We start from the raw sequence: 22,276 nt of genomic DNA, 5'->3' as shown, positions 1-22,276 counted from the left end.
GATTAATAGCCCAATGCGCAATATTTCTGCACCGTGACAAATAATCCGTGAGAAACGTCCTCGCTATATATATTTTTTTTTTACAAATAGAAACGCAAACTTTAAGATAACTTCATAGCTGTGAAGTCGACCAAAAATCTAAATCGGTCAGATCTAATTCGCCGTGTTTCTTCCCTTGTCGAGTGGAAGCAGGTTTTAAATCCGTTCAAAAGAGTATTCCAACACCAACTCGAGGGTGGCACGGTTCCTCTTGTTGAAAACGATCTAACCCTTCATCTGAAGCGATCGAAACTGCAGATTTCAAGATGCGACAGGAAAACACAAGAAGAATACTTCTTAGAACACTTTTGGTGTCCATGTAAGACCTAGTACGACGCGTGGAGACGCTTTATATATACGTAAAGTTATGCAACACTATGAGACCCCGGATGCCATTGGGTGTTGTGACCAAGCATATTGGGCATAATGAGAGCGGAGAGGAGGATGGGGTCCTGCAAGCACCTCCCCTAGAAATGCAGCAAATCTTTACCCCGTTTTTTGTCGGTGCGGAGTAGCGCGCGCACTGGGAACCGGAGACGCGCGAGACTCTTAGCATTGGCAGGCTGACGGTGACACGTGCCTCTCTCTCAACACCCCCGAGCTCCCGTGTACCGCATTGGCATCAGCGACGGCCACCGAAACGCAGGAGTCGACGCTGTGCCACGGATACAGAGAACGCGCAAAACCGAGAGCGTTCTCCTTTACGCACCGGACATTAAACGCACTCTCGCCCGGGTAGCGCGCATCAGAGTCCGGTCAGCGAACACGATGCAGGTGCCAGGCGTCGACTACGTCTAAAAGTGACATGAGCCACGGAATTAGCGAAAACACCGGGCAGAACTGGAGATAACGAGCACGCGTCGCCACGATCTTCTCGCTCCGTTGATGCGCAGACAAAGAACTCCGGTCGCACTCTAAATTCGACACAGCCAGAAAAACACATCTGAAGAGTAATTTTCACGCCAGTCTCGTTTAGGAGAGCGATCATGGCCACGTTAATTAGAAGCAAGATCTCTAACAAGCTGTCCAACGCGGCCACCACGGTCACCAATAAGTCGCAGGCGAAGGTGAGCGGGATGTTCGCCAGACTGGGCTTCCAGGCCGCCACCGACGAAGAGGCTCTGGGCTTTGCCGCCTGCGATGATCTGGACTATGACCACAGGCAGGGGCTTCAAATGGACATCCTTAAAAACGAGGAGATGGGCGGCGGAGAGGGCGGCGGGGAAACGGGGGGCGAGGGGACCGTCGAAGGGGACAGCCATTACCAGAGGGATGGAACGGGTCCGCCGCCCTCGGCGTCCAAAGACGGAGAATTGTGCTCCGAATTCGGTAGCTCGGACAAGCCCAGAATCACTGCTTGGGAGGCAGGATGGAACGTGACCAACGCGATCCAGGTGAGGAGGCATTGCGCGCCACGGCGATGCGTATCGAAAAATAGCGCTTTAAAGTTTTTAGTGTTGGGCGATGTGCAAATGTTACGCGAAGACGGTTTGCAATGTACGTGTGTCGAAATGTTAGTCCTCTGTGAGGCACGACGTTTCATTAATGGCGTAGATTTTTCTTGTGCTGATGTCGTGTCGCGGGGGATCCGACTGGTATTAAGGGAGCTCCGATCACGAGACGCTTTATAAAAACAGCATCTAAGCAGCCCGTTCATTGTGCTTTTGCGAGCTGGCATTTTGTGGGCTTTGGGCGAGCGATTTCGCCTTTTTTTCGACGTGCGTAAAACTGGAGAGCATAATGTGCCTTTTACATGTTACGCCTAAAAACAGCCGTTCCAAAATGCGCGCGTTCCACAAAAGGACGTCTTTAAAAAGCACTTAAAAACACGCATCGAACGATGCCAAAAAATGCATATTCAAACGCTGAGAATTAATCGTGCGCAAGCTCTTAATATCAGAAGTGACGTCCGTGACGTGACTCCCTGCCATTTCGATTCATCCCGCTGATGACGACACAATGAGGTGAGCGTGACTTTGCTCACAGCAAATGGAATGTCCGGGACTCAATTCAGCTGCATTCCTAAGTCTCCATCACAACACCTGCAGTAAACGCAGAAGCTGATGATGGCGCAGAACTTCAAACACCAAAATGCAAATAAAAGGTGCTTGGCCATGCCACAGGAGAAGCTTTTTTGCCATTTCTGCTTCTCGAAAGACAGGTCTTGGTGGAACCAAAAATGGCTCTTCTGTGGCATTTTATTTCTGCACCGTGCATAGAAATGCGGTGCAATGGAACAGAATAGAACGCATGGGGGGGCATTGCCTGGTGTGAGCATGAAATAAAGCTAGCATGTATAAAGCCACGCTCTGCTTATCTCCCCAGGGCATGTTCGTTCTCGGGTTACCCTACGCCATTCTCCACGGAGGATATCTCGGACTGTTCCTCATCATCTTCGCCGCAGTCGTGTGCTGCTACACGGGGAAGATCCTCATCGCTTGCCTCTACGAAGAAAACGAAGACGGCCAGCTGGTACGAGTGAGAGACTCGTATGTGGATATTGCCAATGCGTGCTGCGCGCCGCGCTTCCCCGCGCTCGGGGGACACGTGGTCAACGTAGCCCAAATCATCGAGCTGGTGATGACCTGCATTTTATACGTGGTGGTGAGCGGTAACCTGATGTACAACAGCTTCCCCAACCTCCCCGTGTCCCAGAGGTCTTGGGCCATCATCGCCACCGCCGCTCTGCTGCCTTGCGCCTTCCTCAAGAACCTCAAGGCCGTGTCCAAGTTCAGCTTGCTCTGCACCCTCGCGCACTTCGTCATCAACGTCCTCGTGATCGCCTACTGTCTGTCCAGGGCGCGGGACTGGGCCTGGGACAAAGTCAAGTTCTACATCGACGTCAAGAAGTTCCCCATCTCCATCGGCATCATCGTCTTCAGCTACACCTCGCAGATCTTCCTGCCTTCGCTGGAGGGGAACATGCAGAAGCCCAGCGAGTTCCACTGCATGATGAACTGGACCCACATCGCCGCCTGCATCCTCAAGGGCCTGTTTGCCTTGGTGGCGTATTTGACGTGGGCCGACGAAACCAAGGAGGTGATCACCGACAACCTGCCCTCCAGCATCAGAGCCGTCGTCAACATCTTCCTGGTGGCCAAGGCGCTGCTTTCGTACCCGCTGCCGTCCTTCGCCGCCGTGGACGTGCTGGAAAAGACTTTCTTCCAAGAAGGGAGCCGCGCTTTCTTCCCGGATTGCTACGGGGGCGACGGGCGTCTCAAATCGTGGGGTCTCTCGCTCCGCTGTGCACTAGTTGTGTTCACTATGCTCATGGCTATTTACGTGCCGCACTTTGCGCTCCTCATGGGCCTGACGGGAAGCCTGACGGGCGCCGGCCTGTGCTTTCTCCTCCCCAGCTTATTTCATCTCAAGTTGCTGTGGAGAAAGCTCTTGTGGCATCAGGTCTTCTTTGACGTGGCCATCTTCGTGATCGGGGGTATATGCAGTATTTCTGGCTTCATCCATTCCGTCGAAGGCCTCATCGAGGCGTACAAATACAACCTGCCCGATTAGTCTGGAAAACCACGAGCGGTGGTAGTTTGGTGATAAGTGTTACACATCCCACATATTGATAACCAAACCGATAAGTTTCCCCCAGAATAAAAAAACAAAAAAAAAGTAGAATAAATAAATAAATAAATAAAAATAAAGGCGCTCTTAAAAATAAAGGCGTTTTTCAATGAAAGGTTCCACGGATGATGCCGATAAAGAAGCTTTATTTTTAAGAGTGCGGGTTCATTCAGATCTGACCTCAACACACAAGAGATAAATCAGCGATTCTTTACGCATCCACTCGAGAAATGCCTTGGACAGCAGCGCGTTACACAAGAGCAGACCGACCTATATTTTTGTTGTGAAGCGAGAAAGTGGGAATTTATTTCAGCTTTGATTTGGCCCGACTCCACGGGAATCATTTCATTTGAGTGCGAGACATTCAGCTGAGCAAAGCAATGCTTCGAGGGCGAAAATCTGCAATACACACGACTGAGAATAACAACAAAAAAACACACAACCGAATTAATCGACTTACGCCGTGGCAATAAACACAGTAGAGTGCGTTTCAATTATAAATTGATAGATTTTCCTTAATTCGATCCGAGGACACGTAGCCTATAGCCGAAGTCTTAATTATTATCGTTTTGCATTTACTGAACCAAATCGGAGAGGACGAGATAGAAAACAGTAATAAAGGCAGCATACTGGACGGTGAATAGAAATACTTCAACTATGCATTTTGATCGTATGATGTCCATGCAGTATTAGAGATATTCAGAGGAAATCGAGGATCGCGCTGCGTTTCGATGGCTCAAAGAGACTCGTATTTTTACAAGACATCGAAAAACGAACAAGAAAGGGTCGCTGAAGATGAAGGTGACGAAGAGGAAAACGAAAACCACCCGGAAATTCCATTAGAAATTCTGGAAGACGTTCAAACTCCCCAGCAAATCAGATCGCTAAATTTCGTTTATCGGATATCAGATGTGTCGTAATTTATAACAATTGATAAAGTTCATGTTCCCCCTCGGTGAGATTTATTATAGCGTCGTTGGATCGAAATCAAGTCGAAATCAAAGGGACTTGCATAAGACATTTTTTTCATTTTGTGCAATCCAATGGGTGCTGTGGAAATGTTATAAAACCGTATGTGTTGTGTTATCGTGGTTTAAAAGATGGAATGTATATCACAAAATCGTTATCATATATCGTGAAAATGAATATATTGAAGAATAAAGAAACGCGTGAAATTATACTGTACAACTGTTTTTTTGGTTTTGTGTGATATGGAAAAAAAAAATGAAACACGTGCATCTTTTCCCTTCAAAACAGAATAAATCTACAAAACAATAAATCAGCTGAGTCCCCCTCTCGGAGATTTATTCCAAACACACACGTGAAGACATCCACCTCCACAAAACACGGGTTCACTTCATACACAGATCATTATATTCTCATCATTTGCGAAAAAATAAATGTTTCGTGGAATTGCGATTGAAAAAAAAGGGGGGGAAAACAAAGACCCCCGGCAAATAAATGCCTCACATATTGTCATTTGGATTAGAATGAATTATTTCGGTCTTCAAATGGACTGTTCGTTGAAATAAATTGCAATGCAAACGATGAATGCAACTCGTCGGTCGTGTTTCAGAAAGGCGCAACAGAATGAAGTGAAGTCATGCGGGAAACGCGCGACAGATTTTTGCTCTCGGCTCTGATTCCGCAGGTAAACATCTCACAGTCAGACATCTGGACGAACTGCTTCTCTCTTACTGAGGCAAATGAGAAAAAAATAAAAATAAATAGTAAAAATATATATATATATACAAAAATGCGCGTTTGTATGTGGCTGTGCATGCACGCGCTTGAACGGCGAAAAGAAAAAAAAACATCAAAACGGCTTTACAGATCAATTCTATAGGATTTTATAGTAAAATATAATTTACTAAATATGCAGTATGGGTTGTTTGGTTGGCACAAAATAATTTTGCACGACACCACTGCCCAAGTAGAAGCTCCCTTTCTCTATTAACCAGCTACGTAATAAACGCGAGTGGAGAACTGTGGCAAATGTCGGTCGTGTTGGATTGTGGGAAACCGAGTTCGACCGGGAGGAGCCATTTTCTCATAAACCGTGCCGCCTGAGAAACGGCGTTGCGCCATCTAGCGGCTTTATGAGATACTGCTAAAGAAACACGAGAGTGAACAAACATTCAACCTTTTACGGGATTAGAAAAGCGCATCATTACACACACACACACACACACACACACACACACACACACAAACCTTTTTCAAACACACTGAAAATGTTTGCAGAGACAAACGCTTTTTGAAGCACAGGGACGCTGCTAACTCGACATCACGATCACTACTTCACAATATCGCTTTTTGCACGAAAGCTGCAGCGATAACGCGTGAACAAACGGTCTCTAAAATCGCCAGATTAGCAGAATGTTTCTTTAACAACGGTTCGCAAACGACACGTGTATTTACTCACCCTGAGGTCCGCTGCAAACCGGTGTTTAAATAATGCGAGAGTTTAGCAGATGAGGTCCAGAAGGCGGTTTCTTCTGAACAAAGATGGATCAAAGTATAAAAAGGTAACCACTAAAAATAAAGCAAACTTAAAGTTCTTCACTGAGGCCTACGTTTTCAGATTTACGAGCGTCAACCGTCACTTCGAGTGGCGCGAAATTTGAATTTGCAAACGCGCCAAAGAGATTTCCCCGAAATAACTACAAAAAAGCCAATTTGTTTAACTAGTTCTGTTTCAAAACAGTTAATAAAACCTTGTATTTCAGACAGAGCGGGCCTTGAAGTGGACAGAACATAACCTGGGACCCGTTTCATAATACAAACCTTAGTCTTATTTTGAATTAATTCAGCTGGCAGTAAGTCAGACTAACTAAAACCTGGCTTATTTGGTAAACCCGTTTAATGATATAGACCCCAGAACAGAAGCTACTGATAGCAGAGTAAACCGCCTTCGGATCCTGCAAATCCAAGCATTATAATATATAAAATAATTAAACAGTTTTATCTTAAAAAGGAATTTATTCCCACACACACACACACAATTAAAATACATTACATTCTATTGCGCTCCTTAAGTAATAAAAGAACATTTATTGTTTCAAGTAATTGTTAAAACTTTACAATGTGGCTTAATTACATATTTACAACAGTAAATACAGCACATGTAAAAACAACGAACAAATCGACGCCAAGTCTGTGGTTGCAGAAGAGATCAGTAACGGTGAATTACTGACGGGCCTTCATCAGGTCAGGCGAGTAGAGTCTGAAGAAAGGTTTGGGTCCTAGTTGTTGGTCTGCGTGGTTGGTTTCTTAGAGGAGTTCTCCAGCACCCACGGGTGCACCATGACGCCCTGGATAGGGAGCCGATGCATGGGGTTGTGTTTCAGCAAGCGGTTAATAAGATCCCTGCTGCCCTCGCTGACGTGAGACGGGTACGAGAACTCCACCTGAGGATTAAGATAGAATAGAAAAGTATTATGAACGCCGTCTAAAGAGACGTGTCAGCTGATCAACAGCACCAAAGCAGATCTACATTTACGAAAGTTGAAAACGAGTTTCTAATAACTCGAGTTCAGTGATAAAGCACAAAATAAGTGAAATAAAACTACACTGGTAAAACTTTAAACTTAGTATGTGTGCAAAAGTATAAATCATGTTAAAATCTACCAATGTTACCATATAGAAGTAGTTTACAGTAAGGTTCCAGATCAAATCAATTTCACAGCTTGTAAACCTAGTTTAAATTGGCAACTACATAGTAAGAAATTATTTTTTCCTCAATTATATAGATTAATAACATCTCTAAGATCATGAGTTAAACTTTACTATGAAGTGCTGCCACAACACTAACGCATAACACAAAAAAGCAACAATTCTACACAAATTTATTGAAATGTAAAAGTTATTTTGTCTTCATGTAGCACCCATCATTTCAAGGTCTTCAAGGGAAATAAGCAGTATGTCACTTTTCTTGAGACTCTTTAACTTCTCGTAGCGTTCCTCCCGTTCAGAAGACTTCACTTACTCTAGAAATCTTGCGGTACGTCTCCTCGTGGCTTTTGGTTTCGAAAGGTGGACGACCAACCAGAAACTCATAGCAGAGCACCCCGAGACTCCACAGATCCACCTTCTCATCGTGTGTCTTACCCTCGATCATCTCTGGAGGAAGATAGTCCAGCGTTCCACACAGCGTCGACCTCCTGACAGACGACAAGAGACATCACACACACACACACACACACACACACACATAATAGATACTGCCTGCGGCTGATGCCTTTTAATACAAGACCTATACGTGTGACACTCTCTCTCACACACACACTCTCTCTCACACACACACACACACACACACACACACACACCTGGAGGAGGGCGTGTGGACGGACCACCCGAAGTCAGCGATCTTGAGTTCTCCACTGGAGCCCAGGAGCAGATTCTCAGGTTTAATGTCTCTGTGAATCACGTTCTTGGAGTGACAGTAGTTCAGAGCGTCTGCCAGCTCCATTATATACTGCGAGCACATAATAAACGGTTACGAGACATTCGTTCTTCATACAGTAAGCGTGAGCTGTGAAGCCTGACCGTGGCGCTCCGCTGGTCATCGAAGGTCCCGCAGCGCTGGAGCTCTCCGTACAGCTCTCCTTTAGGAGCGAACTCCAGGATGAGATAAACACGCGCCGTGTCGTGGAAGTAACCATAAAGACGCAGGATATTGGGATGTCTGAAACGAGACAGACAGGAAGTTGATGATTTCATGTTCCAGCGCTGGGTTGGGAATCATTCAAATCAGCACCTCTGATTCTCAACTCCCAGTTTTGAGTTTAATAAAGTATAAGAAACAGAAATATTTATTCTATTATTTGAAAAACATTGCTGCAGTTGAACACCACAAACACAGTTCAGGTACAGAATTTTAAATATTCAAATGTAAAATAAGACTGCATAGTTTCCCTTTTTATAAATAATAGTTAAGTATTATTAGTCACACAAATGACTTAATTAGCACTTTATTATTCTGTTATGAATGAATCAATTTGTTGATTACATAACAGAAACAGGTTTATTAGGCTCCAGTCATGTTAAGACTGAATGCACGGATACGAGAGTGTTATAAAAAGGGTTTTATTAACAGTTTACATAATTACAATTAATAATATAATTATTATTTCTATTATTAATCATTTCTTGTTGTAAATTATCATCCATTTATTGTTGATAAAACTAATTTTCATTATCATCAATCATTTATTGTTAATTATTTTGATTGATTATCATAAATCATTGTTTTGTTGATAATTTATAATAATAATAATAATAATAATAACAATTATTATTATAGCTTAGGATATTAAAAAAAATGTAATAAAATAATTAGCATGTGTCCAACTGAACCGGTCCTCGAGACCCAACTCTCCTCAGAGCTGAAGTCTACCTGAGATGTGACTGTATCTCCACCTCCCTCCTCAGCTGATGCTCCACTCCAGCTTTCTCCAGCTGCTTCTTGAACAGGACTTTCAGCGCCAGGATGAACTTGGTCTGCCGTTCTCTGGCCAGATACACACTGCCGAACTTTCCTTTGCCCAGAGCTCGGCCGATGTCGAAATTCTCTAAACTCCACGCTTTCCTAGAGAACAGAGAGCACTGCGGCGTTTAACACTGGGACAGAAGACACACAACCTCACAGTCGAAACACAAAACAAATATAATATAATAAACAAAAAAAAAAAAGCCTTATCCTATTAAATGATTGCTTTTTTTTACCAGAGCTGTCTCACTACTGATTTCTGCCCCACCCACCCCCCATTAAAAAATAAAAATGCACTGTTTAAGATTCATTGCACTCCACTGTACATCTATGTAAATGTACATATCCATTGTACATACCCCTGTAAATGTGTCTACACATATCCTGTATATCCTGTTTGTATATAACCATCTGTAAATTGTTTATACATGCTATCTGTAAATTTCCCCTTCATTAACACATTCATCTGTAATTTAATTTATACATATTTATCTCCTGTACATATTTCCTGTATGTGCACTTGGAATTTATATTTGTACCCATATCCTGCACTTGCTGCTTATTGCACTCCTGGTTAGACCTAAACTGCATTTCGTTACCTTGTATTTGTACATGTGTAATGACAATAATTGATTGTTAGAGAGTTCAATTTTTACTCCATAGATTAGAAATACTGTCAACAGTAATCTTTACCACGTCAGGGAGAGAGAGAAAGACAACAACTAAATTTTCACTAGTTCACTAGACAGCATCTTATAAAAAGATCTAATGAATCTTAATGTAATCATTGAATAAATGACTTACTTGGCAGTATTGGACGATCCAGTGGAAGGAAATTCTGGAAAGCAACAACAATTTTTTAGAACGTTCACAACGTAAGATCAGACGTGTCTGCAGAAGTCCGGCTTACGCTGAGGTCGGTCCTGTTTGCCGCTGGGTTTTGTAGACTCAGCTACAGGAAGTGACTTCGGCTGGGGTTTGGTCTGCGTTGCTGGATTGATGTTCTGATCTCCCGGACACGCCGCTTTCACAGGAACCGAGACCCCGACCGGTTTCTGCTGACCCGTGGGGCGCTGGACGCGCTGGGGCCCCGGGGCCGTGCCGAGAACACGCGCGGACGCAGGCTTCGGAGCGGTCTGGGTCACCGGGACTCTCTTGGGTCCGCCGGCAGAAACCTGCAGAACACGACAAAAAAAAACACTCATGAAAGTGCAGTCAACACAATACTGTAATATAAATAACACTAGGTTTAATTGCATTAAAAATGGTTGTAATTCCACAGTTTTATTCAGCAATGTGTCATTATCAACATGTGTTAATTATAAGTGTTTTTGCAAAAACTCAATTCAGTTGAACAATTTTTAATTTATTGTGCGTTCCAATTAAATCTCAAACTGCAACTGGGTTATTTGAGAAAAAAGCACAAACAACAAACAGACATTAAAACCATGCTAAACATGATTTTTGCAAATAAATCCTTTTAAATGAACGTCCTTAAAGCATTTAAATATTCACATGATTCTTGGTGGGTTTCAAAGCATACAGATGATCATAATCTAGTTTCTCTCACATACTTTCTCATGTTCAGGTCGATTAATCTTCAGGTCTTTGCTGGATTTGATTCTCGCAGCGGTTTCCATGTTCTGTGATAAACAACGACATCATTTGATCAAACACAAGCAAGGCGTCACAACAAAACAACGAGAGAAAGCACCTGAAGTACAGTAAAGATATAACCCAGTAAATAAACGATAAAGAAGGCCTGGGCAGGCTGAGGCCTGAGACACGACGGCACCCGTTCACATGACTTACAAAACTAACGTTCCGTTCAGAACACGTTGATAACGTAAATCTACTCCAAACAACTACATTTCTCGAATAAAAACTTTAGAGACACGGGTCGGCCAACAAGAAGTCAGATTTTCCACGTCGTCGTGATAAAGCAGCGCTAAACTAACGTTACCTCCTTCAGCCGATTCCACACGAAAAAATCCTCCTCAAACCCGACAGAAACGCGATGATTTCCCCCTCGTCGTGTTAATAACCCGCTACCATTCGCTAAACCGACGGCGTGTGCTTTTTAAAAGCGATAAAACCCATTAAAAGCAATACTTTAATCCCAGCGAAGACGACGCCGTTCTCCTCAGCAGCGGAGATTCTGTTTAATTTCAAATATCCCACTTTTAAATACCTTTAACTACTATCTGATTTTGGATTGGTCCGCTTGAGCAGTAAACCGGAATCCTATTGGTTGTTGGCGAATTCGTCGTGTGACGCAAGAGCTCCGCAAGCGAAGCCGGGAAAACGCGTCGCTGTAGAGCGGAAGTGACCGGTAGGTGGCGCGAAAGATCACCACACGCAATAAAAGTCTCTAAACGGAGAACAAAAACAAAATTTAGGAGTGAGAGCCAAAAGTAAATGTTACGCTATATCCAACTTTACTAATTGCATTTCAAATTTAATATTTATATTTACAGATTCAAATGTAGTTTTTATTCAAAAAGGTGTTTTTAAATTTCATTTAAAAATGTTAAAGTAAAACGTAACGCACTATTAACCAGGACTTTTCATTAAATGTATTCTTAATTCTTAAGTTTAGGATGAAGGATGTAGAATAAGGCATTAATATGTGCTTAATTAGCACCAGTAAAGGGTTAATATCCTAGTAATATGCATGCTAATAAGCGACTAATAAATAAATGAAACAATAAGAAGCTTAAATGGCTTTTTTAGTTTTTATTAGAAAAAAAAATAGATCAGCTATAATTCAGAAGGATGTTTTGTCTCTGCAGAAGGAATCCACATTTTTTAAGGATATGATTTAATTTATTAAATCCATTCTACACCCATAAATCTTTTTTTCCCCTCAATTTGGACATTTTTAAAGTCTTCTTAAATAAGCAAAAATGAGCAAATTAGTTTGACCTGAACCTGAACCAAAGCATAATAAAAGCCCCCTTCACGAGTAATATCTCATAATTCATTTTCATGTTTAAAACAAGAAACAATGATCATATTCAGGCACCATTATGAACAAAGCAACACGAGGCATTTTTAGTATGAATGTTAGTTTATTTCAGCATTTGTAAACAGCTTTGGCTGTGTTCTGAGAACAAATGGTGAAGAGATCCGTCTCGTTACGTCAGTACCGAACAACTCTAAAACACTACAGACATTAAATTCATTCCTAAATCAGTTCAACCTCCGCACCGAGTCGCTCGCCTTGATTTAATACTAAACACGCCAGTAACAAACACTTACATTCAGTATAAATAAATCATTAAATGCAGTTGTTTTATTTTCGTTCGCCGTAATATTTAAACCGAAGTAAACCAAACATACAAAAGATCTTCAATGCCACTTCAACGGAGAAGAAGGAAAAACACGAGCATCTGTAAATGCTGGACAGGTTTCTGTGCCGAAACAAAAACACATCCACAAACAGAACAGAAGCGTCTTCATCGTCACGTTCAGTAAATGAATCTGATATTCTTTCACCGTCTCCCCTCGCTGACGACGAACGTAACGAAGCTGTGATTCATGGATGCATGAAATAACACAAACCTACAAAACATAAATAAATAAATAGAATGTATTTGACCCTCTTCTGATGTTTCCCGTCTGGATCCAACACTCCACTTACAGTCACAGCAAGCGCACGTAAGCTCCCTACTGAGGGAAGAAGATATAGAACATTCTCGATGGTGATCTCTCAGACACCATCATCTCTTCAGAAGAATCCAGCGATCGTCCGCCATGGTCCTCCAGATCTAGTCCGGATGAGTTTGTTCCCTTCCTTGATGCTTGGATTTAAGTGTTACTAGAATAGTAGTAGTAATAAAAATAAGTTATAATATTCTTAACAGTTTTCAAGTGTGTAAGTGCTGGTGAGCAGCTGCACTCTCTGACTGTAACAGAGCTGAATGGTTTGGCATCGGAGCGTCAGAGAGCCTGTTATACTGATTCTTTAAAAGCCGAGCGCCTCTCTCCGCCGCCGGACGTCCCCGTCAGCCTCTAATGTAGACGCTTGAATGCGCAGGACGCCGAGAATCAACTCCCCCCCATTGGAGAAAGACGAGACGGAGAGGAAGGTGTGCGGTCATTTCTCGGCGACGGCCGCAGCCATGGGCGTCCTCAGCGTTCCTCTGGCTGTGATGGCCAGCTCCTCGATCTCGGTGTTCAGGCGTCTGATCACCCACTCCATCGCCTCGCGGCCCTGCGGAGCACATTCAGACAATCAACACGGGTCTGCTTCGTCTGGTTCATTCATTTTGACCGATTTATCAAAGGATTTTGAAAGGAGGCGGCGTAATCGAGTCACGAAATTAAAGCGTTTTTTTTTTTTTTGCCAATGTGTTGGAGTTTCGTTTTGCCCTTTGGGACTTTTATTTTGACAGTGATGTGAATGCTAATAGCTGAGCGTTAGCAGTCCTGTTTATTTGACCTGAGTATTATAAAATATATAAACATTCATTTGCAATTTTTAAAAAAATATTATGTGAACAAATTCTGCAATTTTTAGAATTTTAAAAATGGCTTTATATTGAATGTTTAAAATTATATATTTAATAATTAACCTCATTCCAGCATCAAAGCCATTTTCACGGCAATCTCTGAATAAATATAATTTATACAAAGTATATATTTAACAAAAAGACATTTCTGAAGCTTAAATACAGTGAAGAAAATGCACATTCCGTGTAAAAACGTGTGTGAACCTTCCCTGGCGTGCTCAGGTTTTCTGTTTTATGGCCTATTTGAGACATTTCACCTCTTTGTGTGAAATTCTATGATTCACAAATGTGTCTTTTCACCTTGTAAGGTTTTATATTCAATAACTATGATCCCATTCACTTAAAAAATAAAAAACAATGCTGGATGGAAGTTTTCTAGTAACATGCATCCCAAAATACACAAAAACTTTTTATTCAGTATGCAAAAAATTGCATATAATTACCAAATTCCTCCATGAACATCCAAAATGTGACTTCCTCTTTTTTAGTTTTTTTGGTCTGAGCAAAGTCTAAGTAATCTATATTCTCCAACTTTTTTTAATGATATTTAGAGTCTGTGGCTATGTTGTTGCTCTTTTATTGAAAACGGTGCTTTATTTGTTAATGTTTTATGTGATATTCCAGTTTCACATGAAAACAACGACTGGTGAACCTTTCCTTTTTGAACTGACCTTTCCTGCATTGGCGGAGATGGTGGAGGCCATGAGTCCCTCCAGATAGCTGCTGAGACTGACGCCCTTCACGGAGATGATGGCCTCCTGAGTGAGCATAGTCCTGCGGGAACATCAGCAACATTACATCACACGCACAGAGAAGCCTCACAGCTGACCACGCGCTCCGATCAGAACCAGAATCTTACTTTTCTGGGTCTTCTGGGTGCGGTCGGTAAACCAGCCTCTCGTCCACAGACACCATGTTAGTGAAGGTGATCTAGGGTAAGAACAGAGCATGATGGGTACGTGACGCATCTTCAAAATATGCTGTTTACAACCACAACAGAAACCAACACCCTCCAGTCTTTTATGCACAGACAGGCCTCGGCTCATTCCAAACAACATTTATTCACACAAACTCAATGTTCTCGCTTAAAAGCCCGAGGATACAGAACAGAGGTGCGTGAGAAACAGAAACGCCCCGTCAGAGACCGCACGCGTTCATCATATCACTCACATTAGTGGACTGAAGCTCAAAGGTTTTCTCTCTGGGATCGACGACGGAGTGCTCCTGGATGTACGTACATGTCCGCGTGTTGCCAATTATCTGTGAAAGACAAGACATCAGTTTAATGAATGAATCACGCATTAATAACCAAAATAAACACACACCAACACATGGTGATTTAAGGCCACGTTCTGTTTCAGTCGGAGTAATAATCCTGAACTCAACCCTGACCTGTTCACACAACATTACTCCCGTCACGGGAACACGTTCAGAGCTCATTCATTTCTCAGAAAGACGCCTCTATGGTGACGGTTTCCAGCGAGAACGAACGAAGCGGAGCAGTGAGTGCATTCATTCGTTTGTAATCTGAGGGTGATTCACTTTCAAAGACTAATTATAGCAAGCAATCGATTCAGTGTGTTGAGGGTAAAGAAACAGCCTTTTGTGCATTTAGTAACACCGATAAATAAAGCTGCACGTGAACACAGAGAATTCAAGACCTCGTGAACCCGACTTTCATCATTCCTCGTCACTGGTAAGTTAAAGCAAACTGTAGGGATCAAACTGGAAAGTACTGGCCTCGTGATAGCCTCGGCCGGTCCTTGAGCAGAACAAATGTGTCAGGTCAGAGGTCACCTTCAGACTCGCGTCAGAGCGGGACACTTCATTCAGAAACGAGACACCGGGACAACATGTTCTGAGGACTAACCAGACCGATATAACCCTCCAGCGGGGTCAGAGACCAGCACACATGTGCATCAGGTCAGGAATAGCAGAAGCATCTCAAACCGGCAGCCCTGACCTCAGAGGTCACGAGGGATTTAACCTGATCGTTTCCACCAAACGTGACGAGAACAACGAGCTACTGAGAGCTTCTTACTGTTTCCAGATTAAAGTCAGCTGCTTGCTTTAATTCCGTGAAGCATGCAAGCAAAACAGATTAGTGGGGATGCACCAAAATGAACATTCAAATGTTTTTACTCCATATAAGTCAATTTTTTTCACCATTGCATAAACTAAATAGCCAAAATTTGCTTTTTTACTGCTTTGTTTGGCTCGTCAAGGAAAGAATCAGCTCGTTAAAAGTGAGCTCCGTGCACGAACCATTCCGATCGACATGGTCCCTACACAGTGTTCATTGCTTCCTACTCCCCGAGCAGGGGAAACCCGTTAAAGCCTACATTCATTCACACTCTGTACATAAACACAGTTTAAAATTCACGTCTCGCACGTTTTAATGTACTTTTATTGAATATATAGGTTTTCTTCGAACTGGAATCATGGCAGAATATCCTAATGTCCACTTCGCAGGGCACTTACCCTTGAAGCGATAAGAAACATGCAAAATGTGCAGAGCAGGGGGTTCGTGAGGACTTGCCCTGAGAAGAGCTGATGTAGAATAAGGCATTAATGTGTGCTGAACTTGCATGCTAATAAGCACTGTGTATAAATGTAGCAATAAATGCATTAATGGTTATACTTTCTCTCATAATGGAGTGCATTCCTGCAGATGAGCGTGTGATCTAGATGTGATTCAGTGCTTTGATGCAACCTGTGTTGTTAAAAGCGCTATATAAATAAAAATGATTGATCGAAGAAAAGGAGTCAGTACCGATCTAACGATGGACGGCAGGCCCCATTCAGTGCTGAGCAGGCGTTTGCTGTGCAGCCGTCCCTGCTGGTCCACGTTCCGGTCCAACACGTCCACACCGAACACGCTGGGGTTCATGGGGTTTGGGTACTTCTGCATGGCAGCTTTGGTCACGGTTTCCCATGGATGGCTGTGACAGACACAAACAGAAACTTTAGTACCGCTGGAGCACAGCACACGCTGAACATTCAGGGTCTTTAATTAGAGACCGTTACATAATGCATCTGTGCATAACCGTAACACAATCACCGAGGAGCCATGAGCCGCGTTACGTCTGCAGCATGGGCACGGGATATGACGAGCTGATCATTCTCTCACGGCATAAACAGAAAGAGATCGGATTCAACCACTGCTGCATTCACAGACAGGCGCTGCCAAGACTTTGGAGGAACGTCAAAAAGACATTCAAAACTACTCATTCAGTCTGCTTTCAACATTTAAAACACAAAGCTGTCCAAACAGATAGAGCTTTTGACAAATATTGTGTACAGATTTCAGACTCCATTTAACCTCCTTGACGTGTTCCGCTCATTTCTTTTTCCTGAAAGTGTTACTTGCTCTCATATGGTACAGCCTTTACTGAATCACTGTTCTTCTTCACCTTGTCACACATGTACCGTTTGAGTTTGAACATTTCCAGCCTACAAAACCGTTCACATTTCACGTTATGCTATAAATATATGGATTCGATCTTTTCAGCAACTAGTTTTTTCCAATTAGGAGCAGACTGATGACAGGAGTCGTTGATCTGATCTCAAAACTGAGCCAAAATCGTGCTTTTTAAACTGAACCTAAGATCAGATCAATCCCTCCAAAAATAAACTCAAAACCTGTGCTAGAAAACACACTAACAAAAAGATCAAATCTAATATTCCCTATTAATATAACACACCAAGAGATTTACAAGCCACTCTCTAATGAATACAACATATATTTCACGTTATATATGCACATGTACGGTGTTTATTTGTTATTAATTAACATGTGGTTTTAGTTAAAATGTTTGGGAGCAGCATAAACTGGAAGCGTCTGGCGGCTTCGGCTGAATGGTTGCCTGGGAGACCGGTCACATGACGCGTGACGTTTGGCGGGAGGTCCATGTAGGGGAAAGGTCAAGGAGAGTTGCGCAATGAGCGGCACAAGACCGGATCCACACACGTGGGTTCAAAGGTCACAAATTCACCTGAACATCTGTAACTCGGCCATTTCATCAGCCGATGTCCACCACAGACATAACTCTAACTAACCCACGGGGACGTTAGTGAACCCAAAACACTAGTACTGACGCTTCAGAAGAACAATTATGATTAAAACCGATGAAATATAACCCGTACTGAAAACAGAATCCATGTCTGTGAAGTTAAACCCATCATTATCAGTCTGTACTAGTCTTTCAGCTGCCAAGGACACAGCGGTTAGGTTGTGTAACTAACTGGTTAGTTCTTTACAGTTGTGTATCTAACTTACTGCATTTAACAAACACCGCGTGTCTGGCTGCAGTATGTAGTTATAGTTAATCATCTTTAGTTATTAACATTAATCATCGGTCGTTTCGATGAAAGTCATTGACTGTAGATTCTGACTAACTACATTAGCATAACCAAAGCAACTAAATCAACTTTCACGTCACTAGCGCTCGAGATTATAACATTAGACCCATACAGATAATGCAGATATATATATTTTAATAAGCTGACAGGAAGCGGTCGCGCGCCTCGTGTAACGTCACATTCCCTCAGACGCGCTAAAACCCGCCAAACCGCTCCCGATCGCTCACTCCATCGCAACAAACGACAAATAACCCCTTCGCTTACTTGAAGACGTGTTCCGACGTCCAGATCTTCATGGCTCTTGTTGTTTCGGAGAGGTTTAGCGCGCGAGGGCTGCCGGGTGACACCGCGCCGCTTCCGCCGTTTGTTCCAGAACACTGCCGCGCAGGCCCCGCCCATCGATGACGCACGCCGCAGCGCAGGACGCGCCCCGCCCAATCAGAGACGAGCGTTCCGAACGGAAAACTCTCCCGCCCCGGGAATGTACGCGTGTGTGGAACGGCGATTAAAGCTCAGTACGGGAACATGACATGATGACAGGCGTTACAGCGCACATACCGTACAGGTGTCGAGATGATCAAGGTTAACTCCCGAAGACTTCCTGGTTCGTTAGTCACGTGACGCGAGAAGGTCATATATTTGACCCTGGAGCACAAAACCGGCCATAAGGCTCAGTCAGGTTTAGTTTTAATTTAATAAATAAGCTTTTCATTGTTACAATATTTGGTTGGGATACAGCTATTCGAAAATCTGGATTTTGAGGGAGCAAACAAATCTAAATATCTAAACAAAAAGATTGAATGATGATTGAAGATAATGAGCATGTTTGTAGACTGGTCAGTTTGAACAGGATCTAAAGTGGAGGGAAATCCACAAAATGTACAGAAACGCTTATTATAGTGTGTTTCAGTGCATGATGTTAATTGGCAGAAATAATCAGAACACAAGACAAGGGTGTAGAGTTTCACCCAGAGCTTCTAGTCCGTGTTTCCTGTGAGTGGATGCTGAATAAAGCAGCAGCATGTGATGTTCAGACGGCACACGACGAGCACACGCCAGACGTCTTGAGTTCAGGGTTTGGTGATCTGTCCTCATGCTCTGACTCTGACTTCATCATGTTTCATAATCATTTATTAGACTCATAAAGACGTACACACCTCGGTTTCTGAGCCAAACACCCTTTGAAATGAAGCGATACACATCATCACACACACACACACACACACATCATCACACACACACACACACATCATCACACACACACACACACATCATCACACACACACACACACATCATCACACACATCATCATCACACACACACACATACACATCATCACACACACACATCATCATCACACACACACACACACATCATCACACACACACATCATCACACACACATCATCATCATCACACACACACACACACATCATCATCACACACACATCATCATCATTACACACACACACACACACACACACATACACACACACACACACATACACACACACATCATCATCATCACACACACACATAGACACACACACACACATCATCACACACACACATCATCATCACACACACACACACACATCATCACACACATCATCATTACACACACACACACACACACACACACACACACACACACACACACACACACACACACACACACACACACACACACACATACACACACACACACATCATCATTACACACACACACATCATCATCACACACACACACACACATCATCACACACACATCATCATTACACACACACACACACACACACACACACACACACACACACACACACACACACACACACACACACACACACACATCATCATCACACACACACACACACACATCATCACACACACACACATCATCACACACACACACACACACACATCATCACACACACATCATCATTACACACACACACACACACACACACACACACACACACACACACACACACACACACACACACACACACACACCATCATTACACACACACACACACACACACACACACACACACACACACACACACACACACACACACACACACACACACATCATCATTACACACACACACACACACACACACACACACACACACACACACACACACACACACACACACACACACCATCATTACACACACACACACACACACACACACACACACACACACACACACACACACACACACACACACACACACACACACACACACACACACACACACACACACACACACACACACACACACACACACACACACACACACACACACACACACACACACACACATCACACACACACACACACACACACACACACACACACACACACACACACACACACACACACACACACACACACACACATCATCACACACACACACACACATACATCATCACACACACACATCACATACACACACATCACACACACATCACACACACACACACACACACCACACACATCATCACACACACACACATCATCACACACACACACACACACATCATCACACACACACATCATCATTACACACACACACACACACATCATCACACACACACATCATCATTACACACACACACACACACACACACACACACACACACATACACACACACACACACACACACACACAGAGCTCTTCTGAACACAGCTGCTGTTGTTTAAAGATGCTCAGACTCAGAATATTTAAGAACAACTGTGTTCACTAAAATCTCCAAACCCCCAGCAGACGTTCAGAGAGTTTATTACTTTATAGTCATTGCTACATTATCTGGATCTGATATGTCTTTAAGTGGAAACTCTTTAACAAGGGTCTCTAATAACGTTCTAGATTCAATACGACTAACTGGACGTCCTCAGAAAAGCAGGTTCTGTTTTAATGGGATGATAGTTCTTGATTTCTTTCAGGAGGAAGAATCAGGCGTCCTCCGCTGTTCTGGTCCCTGTCTTTATTCAGGAGCTGGTTTTCTTTGAGAGATACATCGACAAATGTTTGCAACAAAAAAGATGATCTGAAACATATGTTAAATGCAATTATAATAACGATATTTTTGTTAAGAATGTAAGACTTAGTCAGCTTGAATTGATGTTATCAGTGAATTAATGGTAATATTAAAAACTACTGGAAACAGAGTATTAGTAAATCAAGACAAACGGTGGATGGATGTCACATTTTATTGTTAATTATTTTAAAATAGTAATAATATTTAAGTAATGATTTATATATTTAGGTTGAAGTGATTACATATTTAAGGGTGAAGAAAAATATCCCATCTGTAGATGTTTAAATCTCTAATATCTCAGCTTCAGTCTTTGAGAAGTGATGGTTTGTCCAGAAGGTGGCGCTGCTTTCTCACAGAATCTTTTCACCTCACACACTTTCTGAAAGATGAACACAGCACAAACACACAGGATCTGTCTGCCTTTGACGTTTTTAATGTTATAAAACACTTTTAGTAACAACACAAGACAGAATTCTCTGTGTGACACAGAAATGAATGTTATGTTATGTGTGTGTGTGAGTGTGTGTGAGTGTGTGAGTGTGTGTGTGTGTGTGTGTGTGTGTGTGTGTGTGTGAGTGTGTGAGTGTGTGTGTGTGTGTCTGTGTGTGTGTGTGTGTGTGTGTGTGTGAGTGTGTGTGAGTGTGTGAGTGTGTGTGTGTGTGTGTGTGTGTGTGTGTGTGTGTGTGTGTGTGTGTGTGTGTGTGTGTGTGTGTGTGTGTGTGTGTGTGTGTGTGTGTGTGTGTCTGTGTGTGTGTGTGTGTGTGTGTGTGTGTGTGTGTGTGTGTGGGTTTGAGCATCAGGATGAAAGCTGGCTGACGCTGACGAGGTAAAAGTCGAGTATCGATCTCTCAGCATTCAGAGGCGTTCAGACGAATGACTCCAGCGTCTCCACATGTGAGGAGGATGAAAGGACAGAGACACACACACACACACACACACACTCACACACTCACACACACACACACACACACACACACACACACACACACACACACACACACACACACACACACACACACACACACACACACACACACACACACTCACACACACACACACACACACACACACACACACACACACACACACACACACACACACACACACACACACACACACACACACACACACACACACACACACACACACACACACACACACACACACACACACACACACACACACACACACACACACACACACACACACACACACACACACACACACACACACACACTCTCAGATGATCATCC

General features: G+C 43.1%; 3 protein-coding genes across 3 annotated transcripts; 1 reads left to right on the top strand and 2 right to left on the bottom strand.

Moving 5' to 3' along the window:
* Positions 1 to 526: 526 nt before the first annotated feature.
* On the top strand, positions 527 to 4,891 carry slc32a1 (solute carrier family 32 member 1). Its single transcript, XM_043232062.1, has 2 exons — positions 527 to 1,433; positions 2,365 to 4,891. The coding sequence occupies exons 1-2, from the start codon at positions 1,026 to 1,028 to the stop codon at positions 3,550 to 3,552; spliced, it is 1,596 nt and encodes a 531-aa protein (XP_043087997.1). The 5' UTR covers positions 527 to 1,025; the 3' UTR covers positions 3,553 to 4,891.
* Positions 4,892 to 6,643: 1,752 nt separating this feature from the next.
* aurka (aurora kinase A) lies at positions 6,644 to 11,277 on the bottom strand. The gene is made up of 9 exons (XM_043232147.1): positions 11,064 to 11,277; positions 10,675 to 10,743; positions 10,011 to 10,275; positions 9,905 to 9,938; positions 9,008 to 9,199; positions 8,158 to 8,296; positions 7,938 to 8,086; positions 7,598 to 7,772; positions 6,644 to 7,019 (listed from the first exon to the last, which is right to left on the bottom strand). Exons 2-9 carry the CDS (start codon positions 10,738 to 10,740, stop codon positions 6,855 to 6,857), a joined length of 1,185 nt encoding a protein of 394 aa, XP_043088082.1. The 5' UTR covers positions 10,741 to 10,743; positions 11,064 to 11,277; the 3' UTR covers positions 6,644 to 6,854.
* An 874-nt stretch (positions 11,278 to 12,151) lies between these two features.
* On the bottom strand, positions 12,152 to 18,398 carry prelid3b (PRELI domain containing 3). Its single transcript, XM_043232148.1, has 6 exons — positions 18,241 to 18,398; positions 16,388 to 16,556; positions 14,785 to 14,874; positions 14,474 to 14,544; positions 14,286 to 14,388; positions 12,152 to 13,316 (listed from the first exon to the last, which is right to left on the bottom strand). The coding sequence occupies exons 1-6, from the start codon at positions 18,270 to 18,272 to the stop codon at positions 13,200 to 13,202; spliced, it is 582 nt and encodes a 193-aa protein (XP_043088083.1). The 5' UTR covers positions 18,273 to 18,398; the 3' UTR covers positions 12,152 to 13,199.
* Between the last annotated feature and the right edge of the window lie 3,878 nt (positions 18,399 to 22,276).

Source organism: Puntigrus tetrazona, unplaced genomic scaffold (assembly GCF_018831695.1).
Source record: "Puntigrus tetrazona isolate hp1 unplaced genomic scaffold, ASM1883169v1 S000000513, whole genome shotgun sequence".
NCBI classification, from domain to species: Eukaryota; Metazoa; Chordata; class Actinopteri; order Cypriniformes; family Cyprinidae; genus Puntigrus; species Puntigrus tetrazona.
This window is presented reverse-complemented; position numbering and strand designations above follow the sequence as displayed.